The sequence below is a fragment of the Musca autumnalis genome, unplaced genomic scaffold (assembly GCF_047663935.1).
Source record: "Musca autumnalis isolate F117 unplaced genomic scaffold, ASM4766393v1 scaffold_3, whole genome shotgun sequence".
NCBI lineage: Eukaryota > Metazoa > Arthropoda > Insecta > Diptera > Muscidae > Musca > Musca autumnalis.
Window position 1 is genome coordinate 152,968,253 of NW_027411866.1, and position 27,163 is coordinate 152,995,415.

The 27,163-nt window shown below is 34.4% G+C and overlaps 1 protein-coding gene across 1 annotated transcript in view; it reads right to left on the minus strand.

Moving 5' to 3' along the window:
• Positions 1-776: 776 nt before the first annotated feature.
• The window catches only part of LOC141396453 (probable cytochrome P450 313a4), a 31,866-nt gene continuing 5,479 nt past the window's right edge, over positions 777-27,163 (minus strand). Inside the window, exons 2-8 of the mRNA XM_073971925.1 lie at positions 16,930-17,130; positions 16,671-16,859; positions 16,533-16,605; positions 9,811-9,943; positions 1,571-1,723; positions 1,053-1,494; positions 777-970 (exon numbers count right to left, since the gene is read on the minus strand). Of these exons, the coding sequence (XP_073828026.1) occupies positions 810-970; positions 1,053-1,494; positions 1,571-1,723; positions 9,811-9,943; positions 16,533-16,605; positions 16,671-16,859; positions 16,930-17,130 (1,352 nt within the window). The 3' untranslated portion in view covers positions 777-809. The remainder of the gene's footprint in view (positions 971-1,052; positions 1,495-1,570; positions 1,724-9,810; positions 9,944-16,532; positions 16,606-16,670; positions 16,860-16,929; positions 17,131-27,163) is intronic.

A 27,163-nucleotide genomic window follows, 5' to 3' on the forward strand; every position in this document is an offset into this window, starting at 1 on the left:
GAGGCACATTTTTGGTCGTATCAAAGTGTAAATACCCTCTTTAGCCTAAAGGCTGAGGGTATAAATATAACTGCGACCTCTAGTGCGATTTTGGTTACACTGTACCTGTAACTATGCTATCTGACCACGTACATCAGCATAATTGGCACCAATCGAAAGTTGAAGATTTCCTAAATATAACATATCTTCCAGGAATAAAGATATAGCCATTATACTAAAATTTTTACCAATTTCCACACAATAGTTTTGGTTCATTTCATCCACTAAATATTATCTGTTCGTCATGTTAAATTGCAAACTTCTTCTTTGTCGTAAACCCAAACCTTACTTAAAATTTCGCGCTGATCAGACCATCATTGCAACCTACAGAGCCGCTCCAAATTTGGATAAAAATGTTGTGTTTGGTCCATCCCCTAAATATTTCACGATCACCACCAAAAACTAATCGTTTCTATTCCGTTGAAACTCGACTTCCAAAAATATTTTGTGGTGATTGGTCCACAATTGTGGGCTGGAAATTGATTACAAATTTTAATGGACGGACGGATGGACACATACACACTCATAATCGCTTTATCTCGTCGAGATATGAATTTTGGTATACCACATGGGGGTCTACGACGAATAATTCGCGGTGTTACATTCATTTTCGGAAAAACAAACTTATAATAATACCCTTTCCATATTGTGGTGTAGGGTATAAAAATGACCCTAAACTTGAATGTGGGACTCGACGTTGGCAAACCATTAACAGTGTTAAATGTTGAACAAAAATGTAGTGTACTTATAAAAAAAATTTATTTCGGACCTTATCTCCGCCTTTCAATGGTAAGTGGAGGATGACTAGCCAATTGCAGTGATATGTGATTTTCAATAACTAGGTCTTCTAATTTGGCTGTTGTTGAAAATTTATAACGCTTGATTAGTTTAGCCATTGCCACCCGAACGGACATCTCAGCGTAACGATTTCCTGCAATATAAGACGACAAATTTAAAATAATAATTATTTAATTCTTTAAAAGCTAAAATTATGAGTCAAGCTATAGGTTTACCTATACAAAATCGTATTCCCTTGGCAAATGGTATGTATGCATATGGATGACGTTTTTCCGCGTTACTGGGTAGAAAATTATCAGGATTAAATTTATCAGCATCTGGTCCCCATACATCCTTGTTACGATGCAGATTATAAATATTCAAAACTAGTTCTAGATTTGGAGGTATAACCACTCCATTACTCAGTTTAAGACCATTCCCATCAACAATACAGCGGGAGAAAAGCGGAACTGTAGGAAACAGCCGCAATGTCTCCTTTACAAACATATCGAAATATGTGAGTTGTGTGATGTGTTCATATGTCATTTCAAACTCGCCGTCATCATTCTTGTCGGGAAACATGTCACATATTTCTTCATAGACTTTTGCCTGATATTCGGGATACATGGCCAACATGAGAATTGTGAAATATATTGTGGCTGAAGTGGTTTCAAAGCCCTAGGTAAAAAAAATATTTCATTATTGTTAAAATATAATGTAAATGTGTATGTATGTTTGACATGTAATTACATACCGCAGCAAATAAATTCATCATACTTGTTACGGCAAGATCCTTGTCAAGTACATTCTTGTTTATGGCTTCATTTACATATTTAGCAACATTGCTATCAAAATTCTCCAAATATTGTGGATCATGTGGAAGTTCATTTGAATAGTACCGATACGTCTGAAAGTAATGGAATTTGGGGATTAACAAGTAAAAAAGTATAAGTCAGCTTTGACGACAGAGATATACCCTTAGGCTGTGGCCGGACAAATACAAATAAAACAATAAAAGGATCGGTGAATCTAATTATGCTATGAATAGATCCGTGGTTTTACAAATAAATATTATTTTCAAATAAATATAAAAAATGGTCTGGAAGCTTTCAGCGCACATTTTTATGCGATTATGGTGTATTTACATTGAACAATGCGTCTAATTACACCACTGAAAAACACAATAAACATAGTATACACAGAATTAAAATATAGGACTAAAAACATTAGTTCCAGAGATATATGAAGGAGTGACCCTAAATATTGATAACAGATATGTAGCAGCGCTCCTCACATGGCAAAGCCCGGAGCAGATGTTGGTCCCTCTTTTATCTTAAGTGGACACTGATTTCCCCCTGGTATCCCCTGGGGAGCTGCCTTTAACACTCGTTAAATGTAGTGAGCTAACATGTGCCGCGCGTTCACCCAGAGGAACGATAAAAACTTGATATGGGGGGTTGGGCTAGTAAAAACAAGTATCAGAGATATGGGCCTTATTGTAGAAAATGGGGTGTATGGGATATAGTAACTCGCGAACAATTGTACTATGCCATAAGTTTTGAAAGCATTTCTGTAAAATCAATTGTTTTAGCAGGATTCACCGATAGAGCGGAAGCTGTTGTCGTTTTAATATAAAAAACTAGGAAAAACAGTTGAAAGAAACGAGTTTTTATATTAATTTCCAATTAGAGGCTTTTCAAGACAATGTAGAGCTTAATGCTCCAAGGAGAAGCTAAAGAATACACTTCAAGGACGAAGTTCTTAATGTATGATTTTTAATATATCCACTACATCAGCCTCAAAGGCATGCTGACGTTTTGAAGACTGAAAAATGATTTTTTTTATAATTTTGTCTCTATTTTGGATTTATCTAAAAGTTTAATATGTAATTGTAGTACTCGCGATTACGGAATTTTGCAGGTATAACTCGAGAGTGTATCCTTCATAGGATCAGATCAATATTCTCCCACAGTAGACATTTTTGTGCGTAAATTAAAAAAACTTATTTTTTGGTTCAAATTGTAAATCAGTCATACGATCCTTGTGGAAACCCGCGTGACTTTATTTTTTTGCATTCTGAATCGAATAAGCAATGGCGCGTGCAAATCCTTCAATTATGTCGGCGGATATGATACCCCTCAATTTCCGAACATCTGCAAAAAATGGTTTCCCAAATATCGCGTATTAAAACGCGTTTTGGATGTTTTATTTACACTTAAATAGATCGATACGCCGGTTTAAATTTGCGAAAACAGATTTTTAAAAACTATCGGAAATCCTGAGATATAATAATTTTTTTAAAAATTTTTTTAAATTTTTTTAAACGGCATAGAATAATGTAAATTTACCCAGCAAAAAAAGTCATTACCAAATAATGACTTTATTCAGTAAATTTTGGCAGTTGTAACTACTTACTAAATGACCGTAAAAGTCATTATTTTTACATGGGGATGTCATAGGAGGGAAGTACTTCCTTAAATGTGTACACAAAGTACATATTTAACCACTTACCGGTAGTCGAAAAGGATGCTAAAAGCATATGTTCTATTTTTAGATCAATTGAGGTGAAAATATATTCAAATTCAACACTGCACACTTTCTGTTTTTTTTTTCTTTTTCTTTTATTTCGGTTCCTTCTAGTTTCGAACACACGAACTTCTGATTTGTAGCCAAACACACTACACACTAGGCCACTCGTACGAATAGTAAGGGTTGTTTAAAAACATCCATGTACATCAACATTTCTTCGTAATTTTGTCAACAAAAAACTCCCATGCTGACGGTGAGCTTTGAACACACAAACCTAGGATTTGTAGTCAGACACACTAGCCCTGTGCCACCATACTTATTCCTTTGTAAGTAAGTAGTAAGTAAGGATGTAACTAGTTATATGTTAACTGTTATATATGTACTGTCTGATAATGCGGAGGGTAATGAGTACTCATTACCTGGTAATGCAGAAAGTAATGACATGTGCCTACCAAATTTTTGCTGGGTACTGTTGATTATTGAAATCGGATGCGCATAAAATGTAAATGTACTTTGTGGAAATTATGGTCATTTTACTGTTTTTCGACCCTAATATGCATCTGATGCTACATAGTGGTCGCCAAATAGAATTTCACAAAGTGCATATCAAATTAAAGGGAAATATCGATTAGACATCAGTGAGAACCGTACCTTAAATCTTCTGAGCAACATTTTTGTACATACATGAATGTTGAAAAATCTTATCTTGTATTACTTTTACTACGGTTGAAGAAATAAAGGAGAGAAAGGATATGAAAGGAATTGAGTTAGGAGAGGAAAAGATTCGGCATTCGATTTCATTGAAGACATGTAATCTTAAAATGAAGCTACAATAACGCTAAACAGAGATATAAAGCTATTTTCTCACAAAGTAAGGTGCCAAAATTAAACTATTAATCACGAGATATCTCAGAAACTTGACCTATGGTGAAAATTTCCTCTTGGGTTTTTAGTACACTCACCGAGGGCTTTCATCTCCAAAATGAATTTTCCACCGACTGATTTTAAGTTCCATTTTGTAGCACAGTGTCATTTATCGATATTTTCCGAACCATTTTCACTTTCTCAAGGCCAAAACTGCCAGAAGGAGCATTCCAATGCTTTTAAAATGTACTAGAGAGTTCTTAATTATTGTCTTGGCTACAATGTTTGTCTTTACGCTGGATCGAAAATCTCAATGGTTTGGCTGTTATATGCCAAAATATGCAAAAAAACCTGGATAAAAAATTTCAAGTCAAAATCCGGGAGCTCGATTTTCACTTTAGACATATGGTCTGGTAAACTTTTTTGCTCAGTACAATCTCAAGAATCAGAAATACCAGCGGCCCGAGAGGGTGTTCAAATTGCCCCACCCTACTAAAACAATGTTCTATATTTAGAACAGTTGATATGGATTTATGTTCAATTTCAATACACTCCACATTAGTTTCGCCCTTTGCTGGATTTTAACAAAAGCTGTAGTCCGACTATAGTTTTTATTGCCGTTTATTTATATCTGGCTCCAAAGCAATTATTTTTAGATAATTCGTGACAGACATCATGTTTTGGTGGCCGACGAAATTATTGTTTTACGACACCACCAACTTTTTGTAATTTTCCTACCTAAAATTTGTCTGCCGACTGTGAACGTTAAACACACAAATCTCGGTCTTGCAATCGGACACACACACTCTGTGCCGCTGTACTCATTACTTAGTAAGGAGTAAAGTAAGTAGGTTTGCTTTGTAAAATTTTTAAGATATAACCCATTCCCAGCAAAAAAATCCTCCCAAAATAATGGGATTTTTGGTAGCCGTAACTAATTACAAATCCCCCTACTAACCCATTATTTTAACAACCCATAATTTTGTAGCCGAACACACTACCCAGCTAACATTTTTTTCTGAATTCTTTGCGAATTCGGTACAAAAGTTGTATGGACGTGTCCACGGAATTCGAAAAGAATTTTCTAAGAAAATTCTAACAAAATATTAGCAGTTCGCAACGAATTCGGTGCGAATTCGGAAAAAAATCTGGAAAATTCGGTGAAAAATATAAAATTTGTGAAGAAAATCGGTCCGACTTCGCAGAGGAATTCTAGAAAAATTCGAGGAAAAGTATAGATTTTCTGAAAAAAAAAAATCGGAAAAGATTCTTGGGCGCTGACGCCGGAGAAAAAACTCCACTACTACTTAGAGACAATTTTCTTTTAATGCGCTATTTATTGAAGATTCTAATTTCAAACGTTCTAATGATTTTTCCTGTTCTTATCATTTTGTGATTAATAGTAGAAGAATGTGCACGAATATGTTGAAGCTATCAACACTAGCTTGAATTATTATATGTTGCATTTATATTAAAACAATTCAAAAATTGTATATGCAAATTTTATAAAAAATCAATTTGTTTTTCGACAACAATCGAACAAAAAAATCCCTTAGAAAATAGATTAGAAATCGGAACGAGATTCTTAAGGTTCTTCAGAGAATGTGCAGATATTCTTAAAAAAAAGTTTTAGAAAATCGGTACAATTTCTAGGAAAATATTAGAGAAATTGACAAATATCTAAAAAATATTCAGAAAATCTTGGAAAAAATCGGAAATCAGAGCCCTCGGAAAAAATTGTTAGCTGGGTACACACTAGGCCATGCACACGAACATTAACCCAGCGAAAAAAGTCCTCCCAAAATCATGGGTTTTGTAAGGGATTTTTGGCAGCCGTAACTACTCGCAAACCCCCTTTCTTCCCCACTATTTTTACAAGGGCATGTCGCACTCAGTTTGTAGTTATTTTATGACCACTAGAATAACTAGATATTCTGTGGCCACGACAAGTTGAAAAGTAAGTTGAAAAAAATTATATTTTTAGAACAGTTAATGTAGAGATTTTTTTTTAATTTCATCATACTTCTTACTTTTATTTTACTTTATTTTATTTCGCTCGCTGTGCGAGTTGAACACACGAACCCTCTGATTTCTAGCCAAAGACACTACATACTATGCCACGCACACGAACATTAAGGGTTGCTTAAGAACTCAAATGTGCAGTACACATGTGCACCACGAACTGTTATTTTTTAATTAAAACAAGTAAAAAAACATTAAGTTCGGCCGGGCCGAACTTTTCATACCCTCCACCATAAAATATTCATTCCCGTCCCCAACTTTAAGTGAGTACGTTAAAATGTCAGATAATGTACATAAAATGCTTCATTCGGGAGGCCCTTTTTTATGGTGCCTATATCTAACTGTTGACAATTTTTGGTGGGCTAGAAATTGGGAGGTACCATTATATAGGTGTTATAATAAAACATGGGCCTATGTTGACAGTTTTTGATGGGAGCCCCTAATAACTCCTAATTCGGTTAAAAAATTTAGCTAGAATCCTCAAAATATCGAAAATCGGTACATAACGTGGGAACTTCAAATGTCATTAACAGCTAGTTCGGAGGTATCTGGGCTATATGAGAATATGAACTTAAATGAACAATTTTTGTTGCAGAATTTTTGTTGACTTTTAAATTTCAAATTACAGAAAGTTCGTCCAAAAAATAGAGCTAAGGCACGGAAAATCGGTAGGTTTGTTTTGGGGCTATACAAAAACATGGACCTACGTTCGGTTAAACATTTTAAGTAAAATCCTCAAAGTACCGAAAATCGGTAAGTATCGTTATAATGGGGCTATGTTGAAAATTGTTGATGCAGATGTGTGGTGACCACTACAACCTTCAAATGTCAAATCACAGTCAGTTCTGTTAAAAATTGTAGCTAAAATTGCCAAATTACTGAAAATTGGGAGGTACCGTTACATGGGAGCTATATCTGAACATGGACCTATGTTGACAATTTTTGATGGAGAGGTGTTGTGGCCACTAAGAATTTCAAATGCCAAATTATTGCTAGTTCGGTTTAATATTGTAGCTAAAATCATCAAATTACTGAAAATCGGGAGTTACCGTTATATGGGGGCTTTCTTGACAATTTTTGGTGGAGAGGTGTGGTGACCACTAAGAATTTCAAATGTCAAATGTTCAAATTACAGATAATTCGGTTAAAACTTGTTGGTAAAATTCTCAAAATACCTGAAATCTTACCGCCCGATTTCATGGGGGCTTTTCTAAAACATGGACCTATGTCCACTAGTTATATAAATTTATTGACATTTAAGAACCCTAAATGTCAATTGATAGCTAAATCGGTCTGAAAATGCAGATAAAAACGTCAAAATGCCGTAAATCGGGTTTACCGTTATATGGGGGCTATACCAAAACGTGGACCTAGTTCCACAACTTTTGTTATATAAGTTTAGTTACACTTAAGGACCCTAAATGTCAAATTATAGCTATATCGGTCTGAAAATGTAGCTAAAAACGTAAAAATACCGTAAATCGGGGGGTACCGTTATATGGGGGCTATACCAAAACGTGGACCTATGTCCACAACTTTTGTTATATACGTTTATTAACACTTAAGAACCCTAAATGTCAAATTATAGCTAAATCGGTCTGAAAATGTAGCTAAAAACGTCAAAATACCGTAAATCGGGGGGTACCGTTATATGGGGGCTATACCAAAACGTGGACCTATGTCCACAACTTTTGTTATGTAAGTTTATTGACACTTAAGAACCCTAAATGTCAAATTATAGCTACATCGCTACAAAATACCGTATATCGGGGGGTACCGTTATATGGGGGCTATACCAAAACGTGGACCTATGTCCACAACTTTTGTTATATAAGTTTATTGACATTTAAGAACCCCAAATGTCAAATTATAGCTACATCGGTCTGAAAATGTAGCTAAAAACGTCAAAATACCGCAAATCGGGGGGTACCGTTATATGGGGGCTATACCAAAACGTGGACCGATATAGCCCATCATCGAACTTGACCTGCCTGCAAACAAAAGACGCATTTTCCCAAAATTTCAGCGTCCTATCTCCATTTTTATGGATGCTAGAGTGATTACCACAGACGGACGGACGGACGTGCTCAGATCGACTTAGAATTTTACCCTGATCAAGAATATATATACTTTATAGGGTCGCAAATGAGTATTTCAATGCGTTACAAACGGAAAAACAAACTTAATATACCCTCCATACTATGGTGGAGGGTATAAAAACTCGCGTGCCGACAGTGAGCGTTGAACACACAACCCTAGGATTTATAGTCGGACACACACTCACTGTGCCACCGTCCTCATTACTTAGTGAGGAGCAAAGTAAGTAGGTTTGCCTTGTATTTTTTTTAAGAAGTATCCCATTACTTTTCAGATTACTTGTAATGCGAAAAGAAGCTTGTTCACAGTACTTTGTAATGGGTTACGTAATGACTAATGGATCCAAATTTTTGCTGGGAAGGGTTGTTTCAATGTGTACATGTACACCACCAAGTGTAGTAGTAAGTAGTAAGGAGTAATATAAGTAGTTATTTTTGTTTACATTACTTTGTAATGGGTTACATAATGACTGAATGATTCAGCTTATTGGTGATGTAGAAGGTAGCTGGTTTACAAAAGTTTGTAATTGGTAATTCGGTTCATGTGGCTTTCTTCTGGGTAATATCCAAAGGTCCATACGACTGGCCTCTTACACACAGTTTTCTCTCCCTTTATTTATTTCCCCCCAGTGGAAAAATTGGGAACATATTACATTGAAAATATATTTATTAACGCATTATAAGCAATACGTTCCAAAACGTATCCGTAAGAATCGAGAAAATAATATAATTGGACAAAAAGTTAAATTATTAAATATATTATAGAAGATACGTTATATAATATACCGTAAAGAATCGAACGAGTAATTCCACTTGACAAAAAATGCATATTAATTACCTCTTACATTCCCACTGGATACGACAATGTTTCTTTTTGTAATCCCGTTATCTGCCGACGCCTTTAAGTCGCAGCATAAATTTTGTTTTGTGTAACAATAAAGACGTAATTTTGTAAAAAAAAATGTAATGAACTATTTTAATTGCTGTTTTTAATAATTGAATATTCTTTTTTTGTATTCTATGAATTCTTTTTTAACTACGTAAAATCCTTATATTTCTAAATATAAATAAAAAATTAATTAAAATTAATAGTTTTCTATTTTAATGCAATAAATTACTTAAGGCATACGGGGGAATAAATTATTTATAAAAAGAGAATACATACATAATACGATGCATTCCAGTATATGAATTCCATTATATATTACTAAAGAAAGAACTATAAAAGAATATACCCATTGATTACACGATGCTTTCTATGGATACTATAAAGGAATATATTATTTTCCTAGGACATGCACCGTGTTACGAATAATGTATTCGGTAATCAATAAAACATAGTGGCTCTGTATTACCCGTTCGATTCCCTTCGATTACATTTTCCCACTGGGCCCCTTCCTAAGCGAGCAGTCAGTTATCCGACAATTAAGGGAGTTTTTAAATATCGTAACGATACACAATCTACAGATTGTCGCATACTTACCGCATCAATTTCCTTTTTCAAAAAATCCAATGTTTTTCGTTCCTTCTTAAATACGGTTAAATCGGCTAATTTGAGGACTTCTTTCGATTGGTATAAAACATTAAAGCTGATTTCCGAAATGTATTCAAGGATGCTATAAAAAGAAGTATACGTTTATAATTTTGGAAGCAGTAAAGCAATTAAAATTGTTTCCATCATATTATCTTGCAATATGCGAGAAAAAAGACGTGCGAGAAAAAAGACGTGACTGATTTTGTTAACAACAGCATATAAAAATAAAATCAATTTCAAATAATTTTTAGGCAATAATTATTAAAATATATTGGAAAGCGACTTAAATAAATTCAAAATCTTACTACAAATACAAATCTTACTTTACAAATAAATACAAAATCGTACTACCATTATTTATTTTCATAACAATAAACTCGCGTTTTATCAGATGACAAACTTTCTTTCGTTTTTGAAGACATATTTTTGAAATAGTAGCGCATGTGCACACAAAATATATATAAAAATTTACAACTTCCTGAGAAATAAAATTAGGCTTACAGTGAGTGTCAAAAATATTCGGTTTTCAATTTCACCAATAATAACACCTCAGTATTTTAGAAGCACATGCCCAATGAAACCATGTCCAAAAAAACCAAATACTTTAAAAATGTTTGTGCTGTGGCAATTAAAAAATGTACAGGTCATTATCGAACTTCTTCTGCAATATTAGTATACATTTTAATAATAATAGAATCTTTGTTCCTGTGTGCAAAAGCATTATATTTAATAGGAAATTATTAAAATTTAGCGCTAAGGAAAAACACTATCCTAGAAAAGAGAAAACTGGTCATATTTCATTATAAAAACAGCAGAAATAAAAGGAAATTTTTGCTTATTTTCTAATATTTAGTCGAATATAGTTGAAATGTTCAAAAGTCTCGAAAATATAGAAGTAATCGATTTCGTGAAACACATAAGCCAGCCAAAGCCAAGAACGTGGAGGGAAGGTAGAGGAATCTCCTGAATACCGAGTTGTTTCATTCACCACCGAAAGGAAAAGAATTTTTGGCAAACATTGCTTAACAACCCTATAACCCAGCTAACATTTTTTCCAAGGGCTTTAATTTCCGATTTTTTCCCGAGATTTTCCAAATATTTTTTTTTCAATATTTGCCGATTTCTCTAATATTTTCCTAGAAATTGTACCAATTTCCTTAAAGTTTAAAGTTTTAAGAATATCTGCACATTTTCTGAAGAATCTTAAGAATGTTCGTTCCGAATTCGTTCCGATTTCTAATCGATTTTCTAAGGGATTTTTTTGTTCGGTTGTTGACAAAAAACAAAGTGATTGGTTATTAAATTCGCATATACAATTTTTGAATTGTTTTAATATAAATACAAGTAAGAAAAGTCTATAGTCGGACGGAGCCGACCATGGGATACCCTATACCACTATCTCTGGACAATCGCTCTCCACGGAACTTTTTTTAATGATTGTGAAAATTTAATTATCAAATATCAGATATGTACTCGTAATGTATAATACTTATGACCAAAACCAAAAAGTTATCTATCATGACAAAGACATTTTTGTAGCAGGAAAGGAAAATTTAGTTCACACAAACTAAAATGTCCGTGCGGAGTTGTTTTTCTTCACTTTTTTCTCCTATCGGACGCCTCCCCAGGTGCTGGATAGGGGAATGCTCGTCAGCGATTGCTCACTGAAGGGTACCGCAAAAATAAAATATGCGGGGCGAACCAAAAAAAAAAAAAAAGGTGAAAAGGCAGTGTCTGTTCCCACATTGGGCGACTGCAAACAGCGTCTGTACTCCAGTGGAGCGGCTGAATACGGAGACGGTAAACTCCAAACCCTTTAGAAGGCAACGGGAAACCACTAAAGTAATATCCCATGAAAATCATACAATGAAAATGGAAACACAAAATAACAATCGGCCCTCAGTCTCCGGCCAAACGAGGGTGCTAAGAATCCCCGGAGGTAAAACAAAACTTAACATCGGAACATGGAATGTTCGAAGTCTTTATGAGCTTGGAAAATTGGATAACACCATAAGCGAGATGAAGCGGCTGCAAATAGATATATTGGGTATAAGTGAGACATGGTGGACCGAAAGCTCAGCGTTCTTCTCTGAAAATACAAAGGTTTATCACTCAGGCAATGTTGACGGAATCCACAGAAAGGGCGTTGCTATCTTAGTTAAAAGTAACATTGCACCCAGTGTGACAGGATGCTTCCCGATTTCGGATAGGGTGATGATGATCAAAATATCCGGAAAACCGATTAACTTGAACGTAATACAAGTGTATGCACCCACATGTGATGGCGACAATCTCGAGGTAGAACAATTTTACAGTGATGTGGAAAAAGTGTTGATAATGACGAAACCCAATGATATCACAATTATACAGGGGGATTTTAATGCGAAAGTTGGAAAGGAAGAAACAACTGATGTTACAGGTAAATTTGGGTTGGGCCAACGTAACGAAAGAGGAGACAGGCTAATTCAATTTTGCCAAGAACACAAGTTTAAAATTAGTAACACTATGTTCAATCTCCATCCGAGACGATTATATACTTGGAAGTCGCCACAAGACAGTAATAATAATATAGTCAGAAACCAAATCGACTACATAATTATCAATAAGCGATATTCTTCCTGCGTGAGTAGATGCTCCACATATCCCGGTGCTGACGTTCCATCAGATCACACCCTCCTACTTTGTAAGATTGGTATAAAATTGGCTATCACCCGCAGGAGAAACCCCCGGAAGAAAATAGATTTCGAAAAGCTTAGCGACCCCTTTATGAAACAAACAATGAAAGATCAAATAAACGCCAAACGATCCTTCGTTGGGGACAACAATGAACAGAAATGGAACAGTTTAAAAGAATCCATCAACAACGTGTCGAAAGATGTATTAGGTATAACTACAACTAGACGGAAGAAGAACAACTGGATAACAGAAGAAATATGTGCACTTCGAGAAGAACGGAGCAAATACAGAAATAATAACTATGAAAAATATTGCGAATTGAATCAAGAAATTAAAACCGCAATTCGTGCCGCGTAAAATGCACAAATAAACAGAGAATGCCAGGAAATTGAAAGATTACAACTTCTCCATGACGATTTCAATCTCCACAAAAAAATGAGAGAGGCATCCGGTATATATGCAAAAAGAACGTCCGCGTTTATTTGCGACGATAATAATTTAGCTCACTACGAACATGAGGATAAGAATAAACTATGGGAGAGTTATATCAGAAATTTATTTACTGACGAGAGTCGAACCCAGTTCCTAACCAATACACACCAAATCGGTATTCCAGGAAGACTAATCAATGAGGAAGAATTGGAATCGGCAATAAAATCTATGAAAGACAAAAAGGCACCGGGGCCAGATGATATACCTACCGAAGTACTCAAATTAATAGAAGGAAACAATAAACAACTATTATTGGGGTTGTTTAACCAAATTTATATTACCGGGGAATATCCGCAAGATTGGCTCCAATCAACATTTATACCTATACCCAAGAAAAATAATGCGAATACGTGTGGTGACTTCAGGTTAATTAGTTTAATGAGCCATGCCCTGAAAATATTTCTAAAAATAATACACAGAAGAATATACCCACTATGTGAGGCACACATGGGGCAGACGCAATTTGGATTTAATGAAGGTATGGGAACGCGAGAAGCACTACTTGGACTTAACGTATTAATACAAAAATGTCGAGAAGTTCAAAAAGACGTATATATTTGCTTCGTGGATTATGAGAAAGCATTTGATACGGTGAAACATGATAAACTGATGAATATCTTGACTTTATTGGGCTAGACGAATGGGATATAAGATGCATTAAAAATTTATACTGGAATCAAGTAGCAAATATTAATGTAGATGATGAATTAACAGACAATGTTCAAATTTCAAAGGGTGTAAGACAAGGATGTGTTTTGTCTCCCCTTCTATTCAACATATATTCAGAACAAATATTCGTAGAATCCATTGCTAGAAAGAACATTGGTATTGCTATAAACAATACGCTAATTAATAACATCCGTTACGCCGACGATACTACGTTACTAGCAAGCAGTTTTGCGGGGCTACAAAGATTATTAGATGTACTTGTGAAAACAAGCGAAACATATGGATTACGTATTAACATAAAAAAGAGCAAATATATGATTGTGAGCAGAAAGTCTGTGGAAACAACTGCACCTATGTTAATAAGTAATACCGAAATAGAAAGAGTTAAAACGTTTAAATACCTGGGAGTCCAGATTAATGTCCAGTGGGATATGTCGAAAGAAATCAAGTGCAGAATTGAAATGGCACGAAATTCATTTTTTAAATATAAAAAAACGCTTACAAGTCATGATATAAGCCTAACAACAAAAATGCGCTTTGTTAAATGTTACATATGGCCAGTACTATTATACTCAGCCGAAACCTGGACGGTAAAAGTAACAGATCAGAAAAGATTAAATTCGTTTGAAATGTGGATATATCGCCGTATTTTAAAAATTCGTTGGACTGAACGTATCTCAAATGAAGAAATGCTTAGACGCATGAATACCGAACTTCAAATTACACGTATGATAAAAACCAGAAAAACTGCCTATTTGGGCCATTTAATGAGGAATGAAAAATATAAGCTGCTCCAAGCCATTATACAGACCAATATCGAAGGAAAAAGACCCAGAGGAAGAAAAGAAACAATATGGATAAGTAACATTAAAGAATGGACGGGTGTGCAAAACGAACGAATTCTTTTAAATGCCGCCAGAAACCGAAGCCTTTCGATAATTGAATAGAACATATTTAATTGTACTATAATATTAACAATTAGTTAAGTTAATTTATGTAACACTGCATTATAATTGTATGATCGCTAACATCCGAACACGGATTGGCAAATAAAGAAGAGGAAACTAAAATGTAATGAAACCCACTTATGTAGTACTACTACTTCCGTTTTTAACCGCTACGTTATTGAAATTTTTACCAATTTCACACAAAAGTTTCAGTCCATTTAACCCGCTAAGTATTATCTGATCTTCACGTTGGTTTGTACGCTTCTTCGTCATCAAAAACTCAAACTTTGTTTAGAATTTTGCGGGTTATTATTTTGACCTTCAGAGCCGCTACAAAATTGGTTTTTGGTCCATTTCATCCCCTGAATATTTCACGATCATCACCAAAAACTAATCATTTATATTCTGGCCCGAAACCAACCTCCTTAAAAAATTCGTTACAATCGGTCAATAATTGCGGCCTTAAGATTGTTTACAATTTTGACTGGACGGACACACATCGCTAAATCGCTTTATCTCGTCGAGATATGAATTTTGGCATACCAAATAAGGGGTCTAGGACGAATATTTCGTGGTGTTACATAAACTTTTGGAGAGACAATATGTAGCATGGGATAAAAATGTGGTTCTCTACACAGAACCCATTATATATTGGGCTGTAGGCCCGTTATATAGCAAACACTTTATTGCAATTTACATCAGAGGAAAGGTCAGTAGTTTTTTTCCATATGTAGGCTACTTTGCGAAATATATATGTCCTCAAGGAATTAAAATATCGACCAAAAATAAAATTTTTACATTTTTCATACAAAAGTAATGGTCCATTTCACCCGCTAAAGAATATCAGATCATCATTCAAAATTGTAGGCATCTTTTTCGACCTATACTCTTACCCGGTGCAAAATTTCGTGACTATTGATGTATAATTGCGACTTCTAGCGAGTTTATTATTACACTACAAACAAATAACGGAATATATTAGGCTGTAACTCTGTTATCTGATCATGCACACCAACATAATTGGCATCAATTGAAAGGTCAAGCGTTCCACTTTCAAGTATATCTCACTTGTCCGGAATGTCACTTCCAGGAATTAAGATATAAGCTGTATATGAAAAATTTTCACAATTTTCACACAAAAGTTTTGGTCCATTTAACCCTCTAAATATTATCCGATCGCCATCTCAAATTGCAAGCTTCTCCTTTGCGATATACTCTTACCTTATTTAAAATTACGCGTTGATCGGACTATTATTGAGACCTACAGACCCGCTACAAAATTGGATAAATATTATGTTTTTGGTCCATTTCACCAGCTAAATATTTCACGATCATCACCAATAAGAGTAGGGATCTATTCTGATCTGAACCCGACCTCCATACAAAATTTCGTGACGATCGGTCCATAATTGCGGCCTGGAGCGTGTTTACAATTTATAATGGACAGACGGACGGACGGACGGACGGAGGGACGGACGGACGGACACACATCTCAAAATCGTTTTATCTCGTCGAGATATGAAGATTGGTATACCACATTGGGGGTCTCCGACGAATATTTCGCGGTGTTACATAAGTTTTTACCAAAACAAACTTATAATACCCTTTTCCACATTGTGATATAGGGTATAACAACATATAATAATTCAAGCTAGTGATGATAGCTTCAACATACTCGTGCACATTCTTCTACTATTAATCCCAAAATGATAACAACATGGAAAATCATTAGAACGTTTGAAATTAGAATCTTCCATAAATAGCGCATTAAAAGAAAATTGTCTCTGAGTAGTAGTTGTCTTATAAAATTATCATTTAAAAAATTAATTGGGGGTGTGCTTAAGTTTTGGCTGATACTGTACATAGGGATTTTCTTGTTGATCTTACCTTCCTATAAGTTCAGCATAATGTTTCGAATCAATTTCTTTGTTGTTATCCAAATCTCGTCCCAGCATTGTCTCTGTTGTTGAGAAAACACATCAGTTTATTTATTTTTTTTTAATTTACATACATAGATACTCATACCAGTTGTAAGACTTATTGTAAATTCCCGGCAATATACCAAAATATCATAGGAATCCTCCATAGTATTGCATCTGTCCACTTCGGCAAATAGTCCTTTCATTTTTTTATTAAAGACAGGCATAAATTCCACAAGTTTGGAGAATTTAAAACCGACATCCATTAGTTTTCTATGATGTTTCCATTGATTTGCTATAATCAAGACACATATTCATATGTACATTTCTAAATTCTTAATTTTACCATTTCTTTCGAATCTTACCTGGCATCTTCAATAAGCCATTGCCCAGACCATGATGTAATCCATGATACGTTAATTCGCCTTTATTTAATGCTAATCTTGATTTTAAAATGTCTTCTACGGTCTCAGGATCGCCAGTTATAAATTGTGGATATGGGCCAATAAAGTTTATAAAATTGTGCCCAAATGTTTGACAATTTTCAATGAGATTCTGAGTAATAGCTGGAAATAATGTTGTAAATGTGAAGAAAAATTATATGAAAAAATTGCAAAGATTTGTTGTATAACACTGAAAATGCAAACAACTTATAGTATGCATTTTTTGAAAGTACATATTTAGACTACAAAAACCCTAGTAGGGTTCTGTCCTGCCAGATCCAGTTCGGATTTTATGGCCTCATCTAAACCGGGCTAAATATACACTATTTTGAATTTAGCAGGCCTTTATCTCAGAAACGAATAGGAATTTGGCCTTGCTGTCTTTAGCAATATTGTAGCCCTAAACTAGTAGAACTTATAAGAAAAATTCCATCTAGGGCAGCAAAATCTATAAAATATAGAAAATTTTACATAATTGCTGAAGTTCTGGTCAGTATCGGCTAAACTATTGGGAGTTGAACCAAGTAACCCTTTGCAAAAATCTTCCAAATAAAGTTCTCAACAATTCTTTAGAACATTCGGAAACTCTAAAATGCTTACTTAATGTTGTTTCAGCGGTATTTGGCATCATATCTATTACAACACGTATTTTAAACACAGTTCACACCAACAGTTTATTCTCGCATTTCGGATTTCACTACATTATTGACATTTTTATTAAATCGTCGTTGAAAAATGTACTGAAAACAACGGCATAGAGGCATTTTACAACAATGACATGTTCTGAAGAGTTGTGTATTACATTCCAGGGAATATTTTTCCAAAAGAAAATATTCAGAAAAAATTAACTGTTTTGGAGATACGGTGCGAAATGTATAAAAATTGTGGAATTTTTGCATCTATTTTGAAATTTGAGGCAATAAATGTAGTTTTTCGAGTTCATTATTTCTCCAAATATTTTATTCTTGTCCTTATCTACAAATCTGCTTCAGAGGTCAGAAGAAGATTCGGATTGGTATCAGAGATATAGCCCCGAATTTCTTTAAAAACTCTATATTTATTTATTTTTAAGATGGAGCCATAAAATCCGAGCTGGATCTGACACAACCAAACCCAACTAGGGTTTTTGTCATTTGGGTCTGTACTTTCAAAAAATCCTCAACTCGAATTGTTTGCACAAGATCACCTTAAACATTTTGTACAGTGTAATCGATTAACCCAATCCATGCGGAAGATTTTAGAAAAAAAATAAAATGTTCACGTTATCGTGCTATTAGAGAATTTCCACTTTATTCTAGTGACCGAAACATAAGAAAAAGGCGACAGCAGGATTCAGTAGAAAAATAGAGTTGAAAAAAAATTAATATAAATATGTTCAATTTATGGATTTGTTATTCTATCCCAGCAAAATTTGAGGAAGGGGTTCAATGCGATGACGTGATTTCATGGCATCTTTTGCATTGGTTCAAACGATGTCGTGAAAGATCCGATCTTTTCATTAGCCTTTGAACCAATGCAAAGGAAGTCATGAAAAATCCGATCGTTTCATCAGCATTTGAACCCACGCAAAGTCGTGAAAGTCTTGAAAGATCCGATATTTTCATCAGAGTTTCAACCCATTTCATCGATCCAATAGAGATGAATTTTGTGTTTTTATTCATACATTTTTTTTTCTAAATATATAAGATTACTTATCTACAATAGGCTAATGTTGTCGGAGACTCGAAATCACTACCAACGTTGTTAAAACTCTCTTTGCAATGATAATGTCATTGCAAAGGGTTGGTGAAAATGACGTGCCAAAGCATTGGTGGAAATGACATGCCAAAGCATTGGTTAAAATGACATGTCAAAGCAATGGTGTAAATGACATGCTTTATCAAATCAACCCGACGGGAACTCTTAAACTTCACTTTATCCGAATTTTGTATGGGACATACCCGAAGGACTGGACCGATATAGTCCATATTCGAACCCGATCTATATCTGGAGGGAATAATACGATGTGCAAAGTTTGGACCAAATCTATTGCACCCTTTGAGAGTTATCGATTACACAATTTTACAGATAAATTTTGAACTTTTGTAGGGGAGGTATCCGAAGGAGTGGACCGATGTGGCCCATCTTCGAATTTAAGCTAAGTTTGGACAAAATATTACGATACCCAAAATTTGGTATGAATAGTTATCGTGCGCATCAGCCAGGCAGACGGACGGACGGACATGGCTAAATTTTATTTTTTCTCAATCCGGAAAAAAGTTTCCGCACCAAATGCATTGAAGTTCAGTTATGCATTTGTTAATTTTATTTGTCTAGCCTAAAGGCTGAGGGTGTAAAAAATGTAAAAAGCCAAAGTCAAAATTAGATTTTTTTTTTTTATAAAATTGGCATTTTTCGACCACTAATAGGTCAAAAAGCTTTTTATTTAAAACTTTTCATTTTTAAAGACAAGAGTTTGATGTATTTAACAAGCCCACAAAAAATATGAAGACTGACAGCCAACTTTCAGTCATTTCGGGTGGATATTGAGGCCACAACCTTCAAAATACTCAAAATGGGGATATACGGTTCTATGGGGGATATATGAAAACGAAGACCTACACCAACAGATTTTACGTGGAAAGTTATGTACCCCCAACAAAGACTAAATACCAATTTTCAGCCATTTCGGTGTGATAATGGGGCTAAAACATCCAAAATAACGAAAATCGAGAGGTACCGTCCTATGGAGGCTATATGAAGGCGTGAACCTATTCTGACAAGTTTCAAGGGGAAAGTTTTATAGCCCAACGAAGACTAAATACCAAATTTCAGCAATTTCGGTGTAATAATGAGGCTAAAACCTGCAAAAACCCGAAAATCGAGAGGTACCGTCCTATTGGGGCTATATCAAAACGTGGACTAAAACCTACAATTCTTTGTTGGAATGTTTGATACTTCTGCCGAAGACTAGCCACCAAATGTCAGTCATTTCGGTTGGCCATTGCGACTAAAGCGTTGAAAATATCGAAAATAGGGAGGTACGGTTCTATGGAGGCCCAGTTTTCTGTCCTCGAGATTGTAAGTCAACAATAAGTACTTGTACCAAAATGTAAGCCCCTACGATAACTCCTCCTATGTTTGACCACAGTTAATATGAACTCGCGACATAGTGTGCCATAGGGCAAATACGGCCTTCGACCCTAAACACACAATTTCAACGGTAAAGCACGGAGGGGGGGTATAGTATGTTATGGGGTTGTATAAGTACTTTCGGCGTAGGGAATTTTGTCTTTATCAAAGGATCGAAAATCTCAATGGTTTGGCTGTTATATGCCAAAATGTCTAAAAAACGTGGATAAAAAACTTAAAGTCAAAATCGGGAGGCTCGATTTTTACCGTAGACCTATGCTCTAGTGGACTTTTTTGCTCAGTTCAATCCAAGGAATCCGAAACGCGAAGGGCCCATTAAGGTTTTTTTCCTTCCATACAAATCGCCCCGGCCTAATGTATGCATATATAAATTTTTATAACTAGTTTGTTTATCATATTTCATCATCAAAGAAAAAAAAAAACAAAAAAAAGCGTCTAACAATATTTGACGCTTAAAAATATTCAAAACATACATATTCATAATAAAAAATAACAAGTTTATCATACATCACAATAAATACTTTCGAAATAGACATGGAATATTTCAAAACAGCAGAATGATAATTTCGCATTCATAATGCGTTTTTTAAGAAAGTGATGATGATCGATCACTTGCAAAAAATTTTCGATCATCAAGCTTAACTCTAAACGAGAAAATTAATAAAAATCATTTAAAATTATCTTCGCCCTAACAGGCAAAATTTCAAAAAATAAAAAACTGGCTGAGCCCGCCGTATGGAAAAAAATGTTGTCACGGCGTGTTAGCGTTCAAAGCCAAACTCATAACCTCAAAGGCAGCGCAAAAAGCGTTTGTCATGAAGAAATACAATTCAACGGCCAAATATCCGTGGATGTATAAAAATACATTTGCATTTGAAAAACCAAAAGCTCTAGGACAGAGAAGCCATCCCACAGTCGATACGTCTGAAGAACTGCTCAACTAACTGCGAAACCAGGTCACGTAATTTGGTGACTGTGTGGGTTCCAGTCCTTGGCTTTCCTTTTTCACTTGCAAACAATTTTCGATCATAAAGCTTAACTCTAAACGAGAAAATTAATAAAAGTATCTATTTTTGTTCGACCAACTTATTTGCTATGTTCAAGCAAATTCAAAAATCTTTTGCTCCAAACATAAAAAACAAAAGCAACTTCCGAAATTCCACAATATTGTAAAAATCATTAACAACACCGATGAACTATAGGTAATTTGCCCAGTTTTTGAGGCAAAAAGTCGATTTTGCAACTTTTAATAATAATAATAATAATTATACCCTACACCACACAGTGGTATGGGGTATTATGTCTTCGTGCATTTGTATGTAACATACAAAAGGAAACGAAATAGACCCATAGTTCCTTTTGGGGATATACATATAATCACTTTCTGAGTCGATTTATGCATGTCCGTCCGTCTGTCTGTCTGTCTGTCTGTCTGTCCGTCTGTCCATGTATTTTTGTTCGCAAAGTACAGGTCGCATTTTTTGTCCGATTCAGCTGAAAATTGTAGACTACAACTTTTTTAGCCATAGGAAGAACGCTACTGCTTTTGGTGAAAATCGGTTCAGATTTGGATATAGCTCCCATATATATTTTCGCCCGATTTCACGTATTTGCTGCACCAAACACTCTATATACGTCCAATTTTGATGAAATTTTGAATGTGTGACTGAATTCGGTCTACAAATAAGTGTGCCAAATTATATAGAAATCGGGTCAGATTTGGATATAGCTCCCATATATAATTTCGGCCGATTTCACGTATTTTCTGTACCACACACGCTATATATGTCCGATTTCGATGAAATTTGGAAAGTGTGACTGAATTTGGCCTAAAAATAAATGTGCCAAATTATATCGAAATCGGTTCAGATTTGGATATAGCTCCCATATATATGTTCGTCCGATTTCACGTATGTGCTGCACCAATCACGCTATATACGTCCGATTTTAATGAAATTTTGAATGTTTGACTGAATTTGGTCTAGAAATAAGTGTGCCAAATTATATAGAAATCGGTTAAGATTTGGATATAGCTCCCATATATATTTTCGGCCGATTTCACGTATTTTCTGTACCAAACACGCTATATATTTCCGATTTCGATGAAATGTGGAATGTGTGACTGAATTCAGTCAAGAAATAAATGTGCCAATATATATCGAAATCGGTTCAGATTTGGATATAGCATCCATATATTTTCGGCCGATTTCGCGTATTTGCTGCTCCAAACACGCTATATAAGTCCGATTTCAATGATATTTGGAATGTGTGACTGAATTCTGTCTGGAAATAAATGTGCCAAATTATATCAAATTCGGTTTAGATCTGGATATAGCTCCGATTTATATTTTACATATTCACAGTGGTGTAGGGTATCATATAGTCGGCCCCGCCCGACTTTGATCCTTTCCTTACTGGTTTTTTTAGTTGGCATTGAAAAAAGAACATTTCAAAATTTATTAATTTGAGTGATATTTTTAAAAATAGCGCAATTATGGCGGTATAAATTGCGGTCAAATTATAAGGCCTATTTCAAAACTTCTCTACAAAAGTGGTGTCTTAGACACGCCGTTCGGACTCGGCGATAAACTGTAGGTCCCATATCATTGAGCTAATATGAATCGGGGTGCACTCATTGATATGAGAGAAGTCTCCCTTGTCCCTTATGGGATGTTTGTGGAACAAATATATATATATATATATATATATATATATATATATATATATATATATATATATATATATATATATATATATATTTCAATGTGCTTAAAACCGTGGAAGAATAAACCAGATATAAATATATGTAAAATAGAATAGATTGACAATCGCGAGTGGAATTTGGTTTATATTTGGCGGTTTTAAGGATTTTTAAAGCAAAATACCGCAAAATTTTGTTCCTTTCATCATCTGGAATGCCTCCGCTATAGAAATATGTAAAAATAACGATAATTTTATTACAAAATTTGCATGAATAAAAAGTCGGAAAAACATTTGAAATTCTTACGAAAAATGTGGTAGATATGATTAACTATGACAATTAATTCCCGAATTTTGGACGAATATAGCTAATATGAAAATAAATGTTGCCAGCGCACAGTGCGAAATATGGGCACTTTTGTGGAATTTTACTCATAACTTTTAATAGGTCTGTACGATAACTTCGCAAGTAAAAAGTACTTGCAAGTACTCAGCAAGTTCTCAGTAACATCTCTCCACTTATTTTACTCTCTCGAAACTAAAAATTTGCAGAATGTTATCGAACAACAATTTGCAAAAACTTGCAAGAAGTCAGCTGATTTGACAAACAAGAAGTTTGGCGGATAAGATTTAATTTAACAATCGAAAATTGTTTACGAAAATTGTTTGATTATCCATTGCTACAACAATAATTCTCTTTCCATATCATAAATTAACGGCTGGCCGTTCACATAGTGTTCCTCCCACTCCATGGATTCGCCGCTTTTTGTTGGGTTTTGATACCTTAGAAATAAAACAATCATCACTAACAACAAAATAAGTTATTTAACAAAATAAGTCGTTTTCCATAATTTATTTAGTTATCTCTTCTCTTTTATATCTTGTAATTATTTTAATAACCAAAGGTTTGTTTATGTTTTTACCAAGAATTGCAAAGTCCGCCACAAAACATTCGAATTTAAATCAGCTGATCAAACTTGCAAATTCTTACAAGGAAAATTTTGCTTGCATAAACTTGTAAGTTCTCAGTAACAAAAGTCTCCAAAATTCTCTCACAATTCTCTCCAAATTCGCTCTCTTTTACTTTACAAGTTTGTTATCGAACAGCATTTTGTAAAAGCTTTTACAAATTTGTGCAAACTTTTGGGTTAACGTACAGACCTAATGTAAAGAACGTAGGTTACAAAAACTTTCCAAAAATGTTTCTTATAGTTGAGGGTCGTATGTGGATAAATATAGGCCACATAGACCTGCGATTTCCTATAGCCCCCACATATCAGTGGTGACCGTTTTTACGTATTAGGTTAATTTTTCAACCGATTTTGCTGCAAATTGGTATATTGGGGTTTCAGTGGATGGAGAACATATGTACAAAATATTGTCAATATCTGTTCGCGTGTAGGTATAGCCCCCATTGAGCGGTACCGGCCAATATAACATATTTTAAAGATTCCTAGCACATTTACCAATCTATTTGTTTGTATTTTGGTATTTTATGTTCTTCGTAGGTAGAAAACCGTTTTGCGAAATATTAGCAACGAATTTTCTCGTTTTGCTGTAGGGGGCACCCCATTTGGGATATTTAAATTGTGTTAAGTAATTATTGCCAAACGAGTTTGGTTTACTTTGAAATTTGTCTTCATTGTATAGAAAATTTTCTAAAAAACAATTCCGAGCCCCTCCTTTGACCCCTCCCCCCAAGCATCCACAGACGTTAGTAAATGAAAAAAAAAATTTTTTTGAGATTTTTTATACGGTACCTCCCGATTTGAAGTATTTTCACGTTCTTCGCCATATTTGCAAACCGAATTAGCTATAACTTGGCATTTAGGGTTCCGGGCGGGCAAACAACATATCTACAAAAAATTATGTATATAGGTCCAAGTTTTGGTATAGCCCCCATATAACGGTACCCCCAGATATACGGTATTTTGACGTTTGTAGCTACATTTTCAGACCGATTTAGCTATAAATTGACATTTAGGGTTCTTAAGTGTCAATAAACTTATATAACAAAACTAGTGGACATAGATCCATGTTTTGGAATAACCCCCATATAACGTTACCGCCCGATTTCAGGTATTTTGATGTTTTAAATCACATTTCTAGACCGAAATAGCTATAATTTGGTATTTAGGGTTCGTAGTGACCAAAAAACGTATATTCGAAAAAATTATGAACATAGGTCCGAACTAACTGTAATTTGACATTTGAAGATTGTAGTGGTCACCACACATCTACATCAACAATTTTCAACTTAGCCCCATTATAACGATACCTCCCGATTGTTTTGGTATAGCCCCAAAACAAACCTTCCGATTTTCGTACCTTACCTTTTTTTGGACGAATTTTCTGCAACAAAAATTGTTCCCACGTTATGTTCAGTGTTTTGAGGATTTTAGCTACAATTTTTAACCGAATTAGGAGTTATTTGACATAAAAGGCTCCCATCAAAAACTGTCAACATAGGTCCATGTTTTATTATAACCCCTATATAACGGTATTTCCCAATTTCTAGCCCACTAAAAATTGTCAACATACATAGTTAGATATAGGCACCATAAAAAAGGGCCTCTCGAATGAAGCATTTTATGTACATTATCTGATATTTTAACGCACCCACTTAAAGTTGGGGACAGGAATGAAAACTAATTATTCTATTTTAGTTCAGAATATTTTATGGTGGAGGGTATGAACGCTTTTTTACTTATTATTTTTAGTATAGTGTCATTGATATAACATAAATTCTACAAATTGGACGTTTGGACTGAGGATATGTTTATCTTATTACCCGGTTCTGCAAATGAGTATATCACCTAAAAGCATCTGGTGCAACTATGCTTTGTTTTAGGTACTTAACGATGTCCTGAGAAAACTGCTCAAATTTGACCATTTTTCTTATAAAATGAGAATGAAATTCGCAAGAATAGTCATAAAACTATTAAAAACAACATTTCTTAGTATTGGTGAACCCATTTTGGGGATAAACGAAACCAACATTGACGTCTAATGCCGGTTCTTCAATCAATTTTTTAAAAATATAGATATATGAATATTCCAATGACTTTCTGAAAAAGTCGCATATCTCGTAAACCTGCGCGAACCTGCAGCTAATTTTTGGCTTGTCTATAAAAAAATGTCCTACATCTCAGAAAATGGGCGATTTATTCTGCAATTCGCCAAAATTCATAAAAAAACTCCAAAACTTATAAAAAAAAATTTAATAGCCTTTTAAAAAAGCACATTTTAATTAGATATTACAAATAGATAGATATTACAAATCTATAAACGCCAAATAATCAAAAACTTGTCGAGAATTATAACAGCAACAAAAACTATAGTCAACTAACGTACAGTTTGTTTGTATCACTAAATTACTTAAGCAAAGCTAGAAGCAATATTTTAAGAAAATAAATATTGTAAAACGAAAGTGCAACTTTTAAGTGCATTTCTAGTTGTTTCGCGGGGTAAATCGCAAAACTGAATAGGAGGCATTATTCATGGGATACTTAGCAATAGAATTCTACAAGAATCTCATTAGTTTTATGTACTTTAATTTTTGAGTAATGTTCCACTAAAGTTCCCATATTTCGCACTGTGCAGCGTTTGGAAATGCAAAAAAAAAACGTAATCCGCAATTTAATAAAATGTATTGAAGTTTTAGTATACGGTTTCGAAAATCATTAAAAAAATGGCTATCATCAGCTATTTTAGTTTAATTTCGAACTGAATCCATAATTCTTTGTCATATTTTCTCAAAAAAAGGTTCTGAGCGTTCCAAAGAAATTGACGTGTTTCTAGTGCTAAGAAAAGAATACCAATGTTATGTAGGAAAAAGTTAATAGTAATTGATTTGTAAACATCTAAAGCATGAGTGAGCAAAATCGCGAGAGAGGCAAATTTAATATTGCATTTTTCTTGATGTTTCTTTACTTATTTCAACACATTTTAAACATAAATGTCGTCTATTAATAAATTTTATTAACAACAAATTGCATAAACGTTGATTTGTTGATGTTTCAAAAAACAAAGATAAATTGACACCAACTTTAAAGTTGCCTAATGCTCATGACCTAAAGCGATTTCTTGCCGATTCTCAAATCTTCTCCTGCATCGAAATGAGAAATCAACGTACGAACATCAGTTAGCATCGCTTGAAAAACATAACCACATTTTTAGGTTTTTTAGGTTTTCACGATTTTGCTAGAAAATCACAAGCTCTATCGAAATAGGACTAAAGAAAATATTGTAGCTATGAAAATTTTCTACAACATTGACCTTTATGATAATTTCATAGGTTTTACCGATTCTGATGATTCCCAGG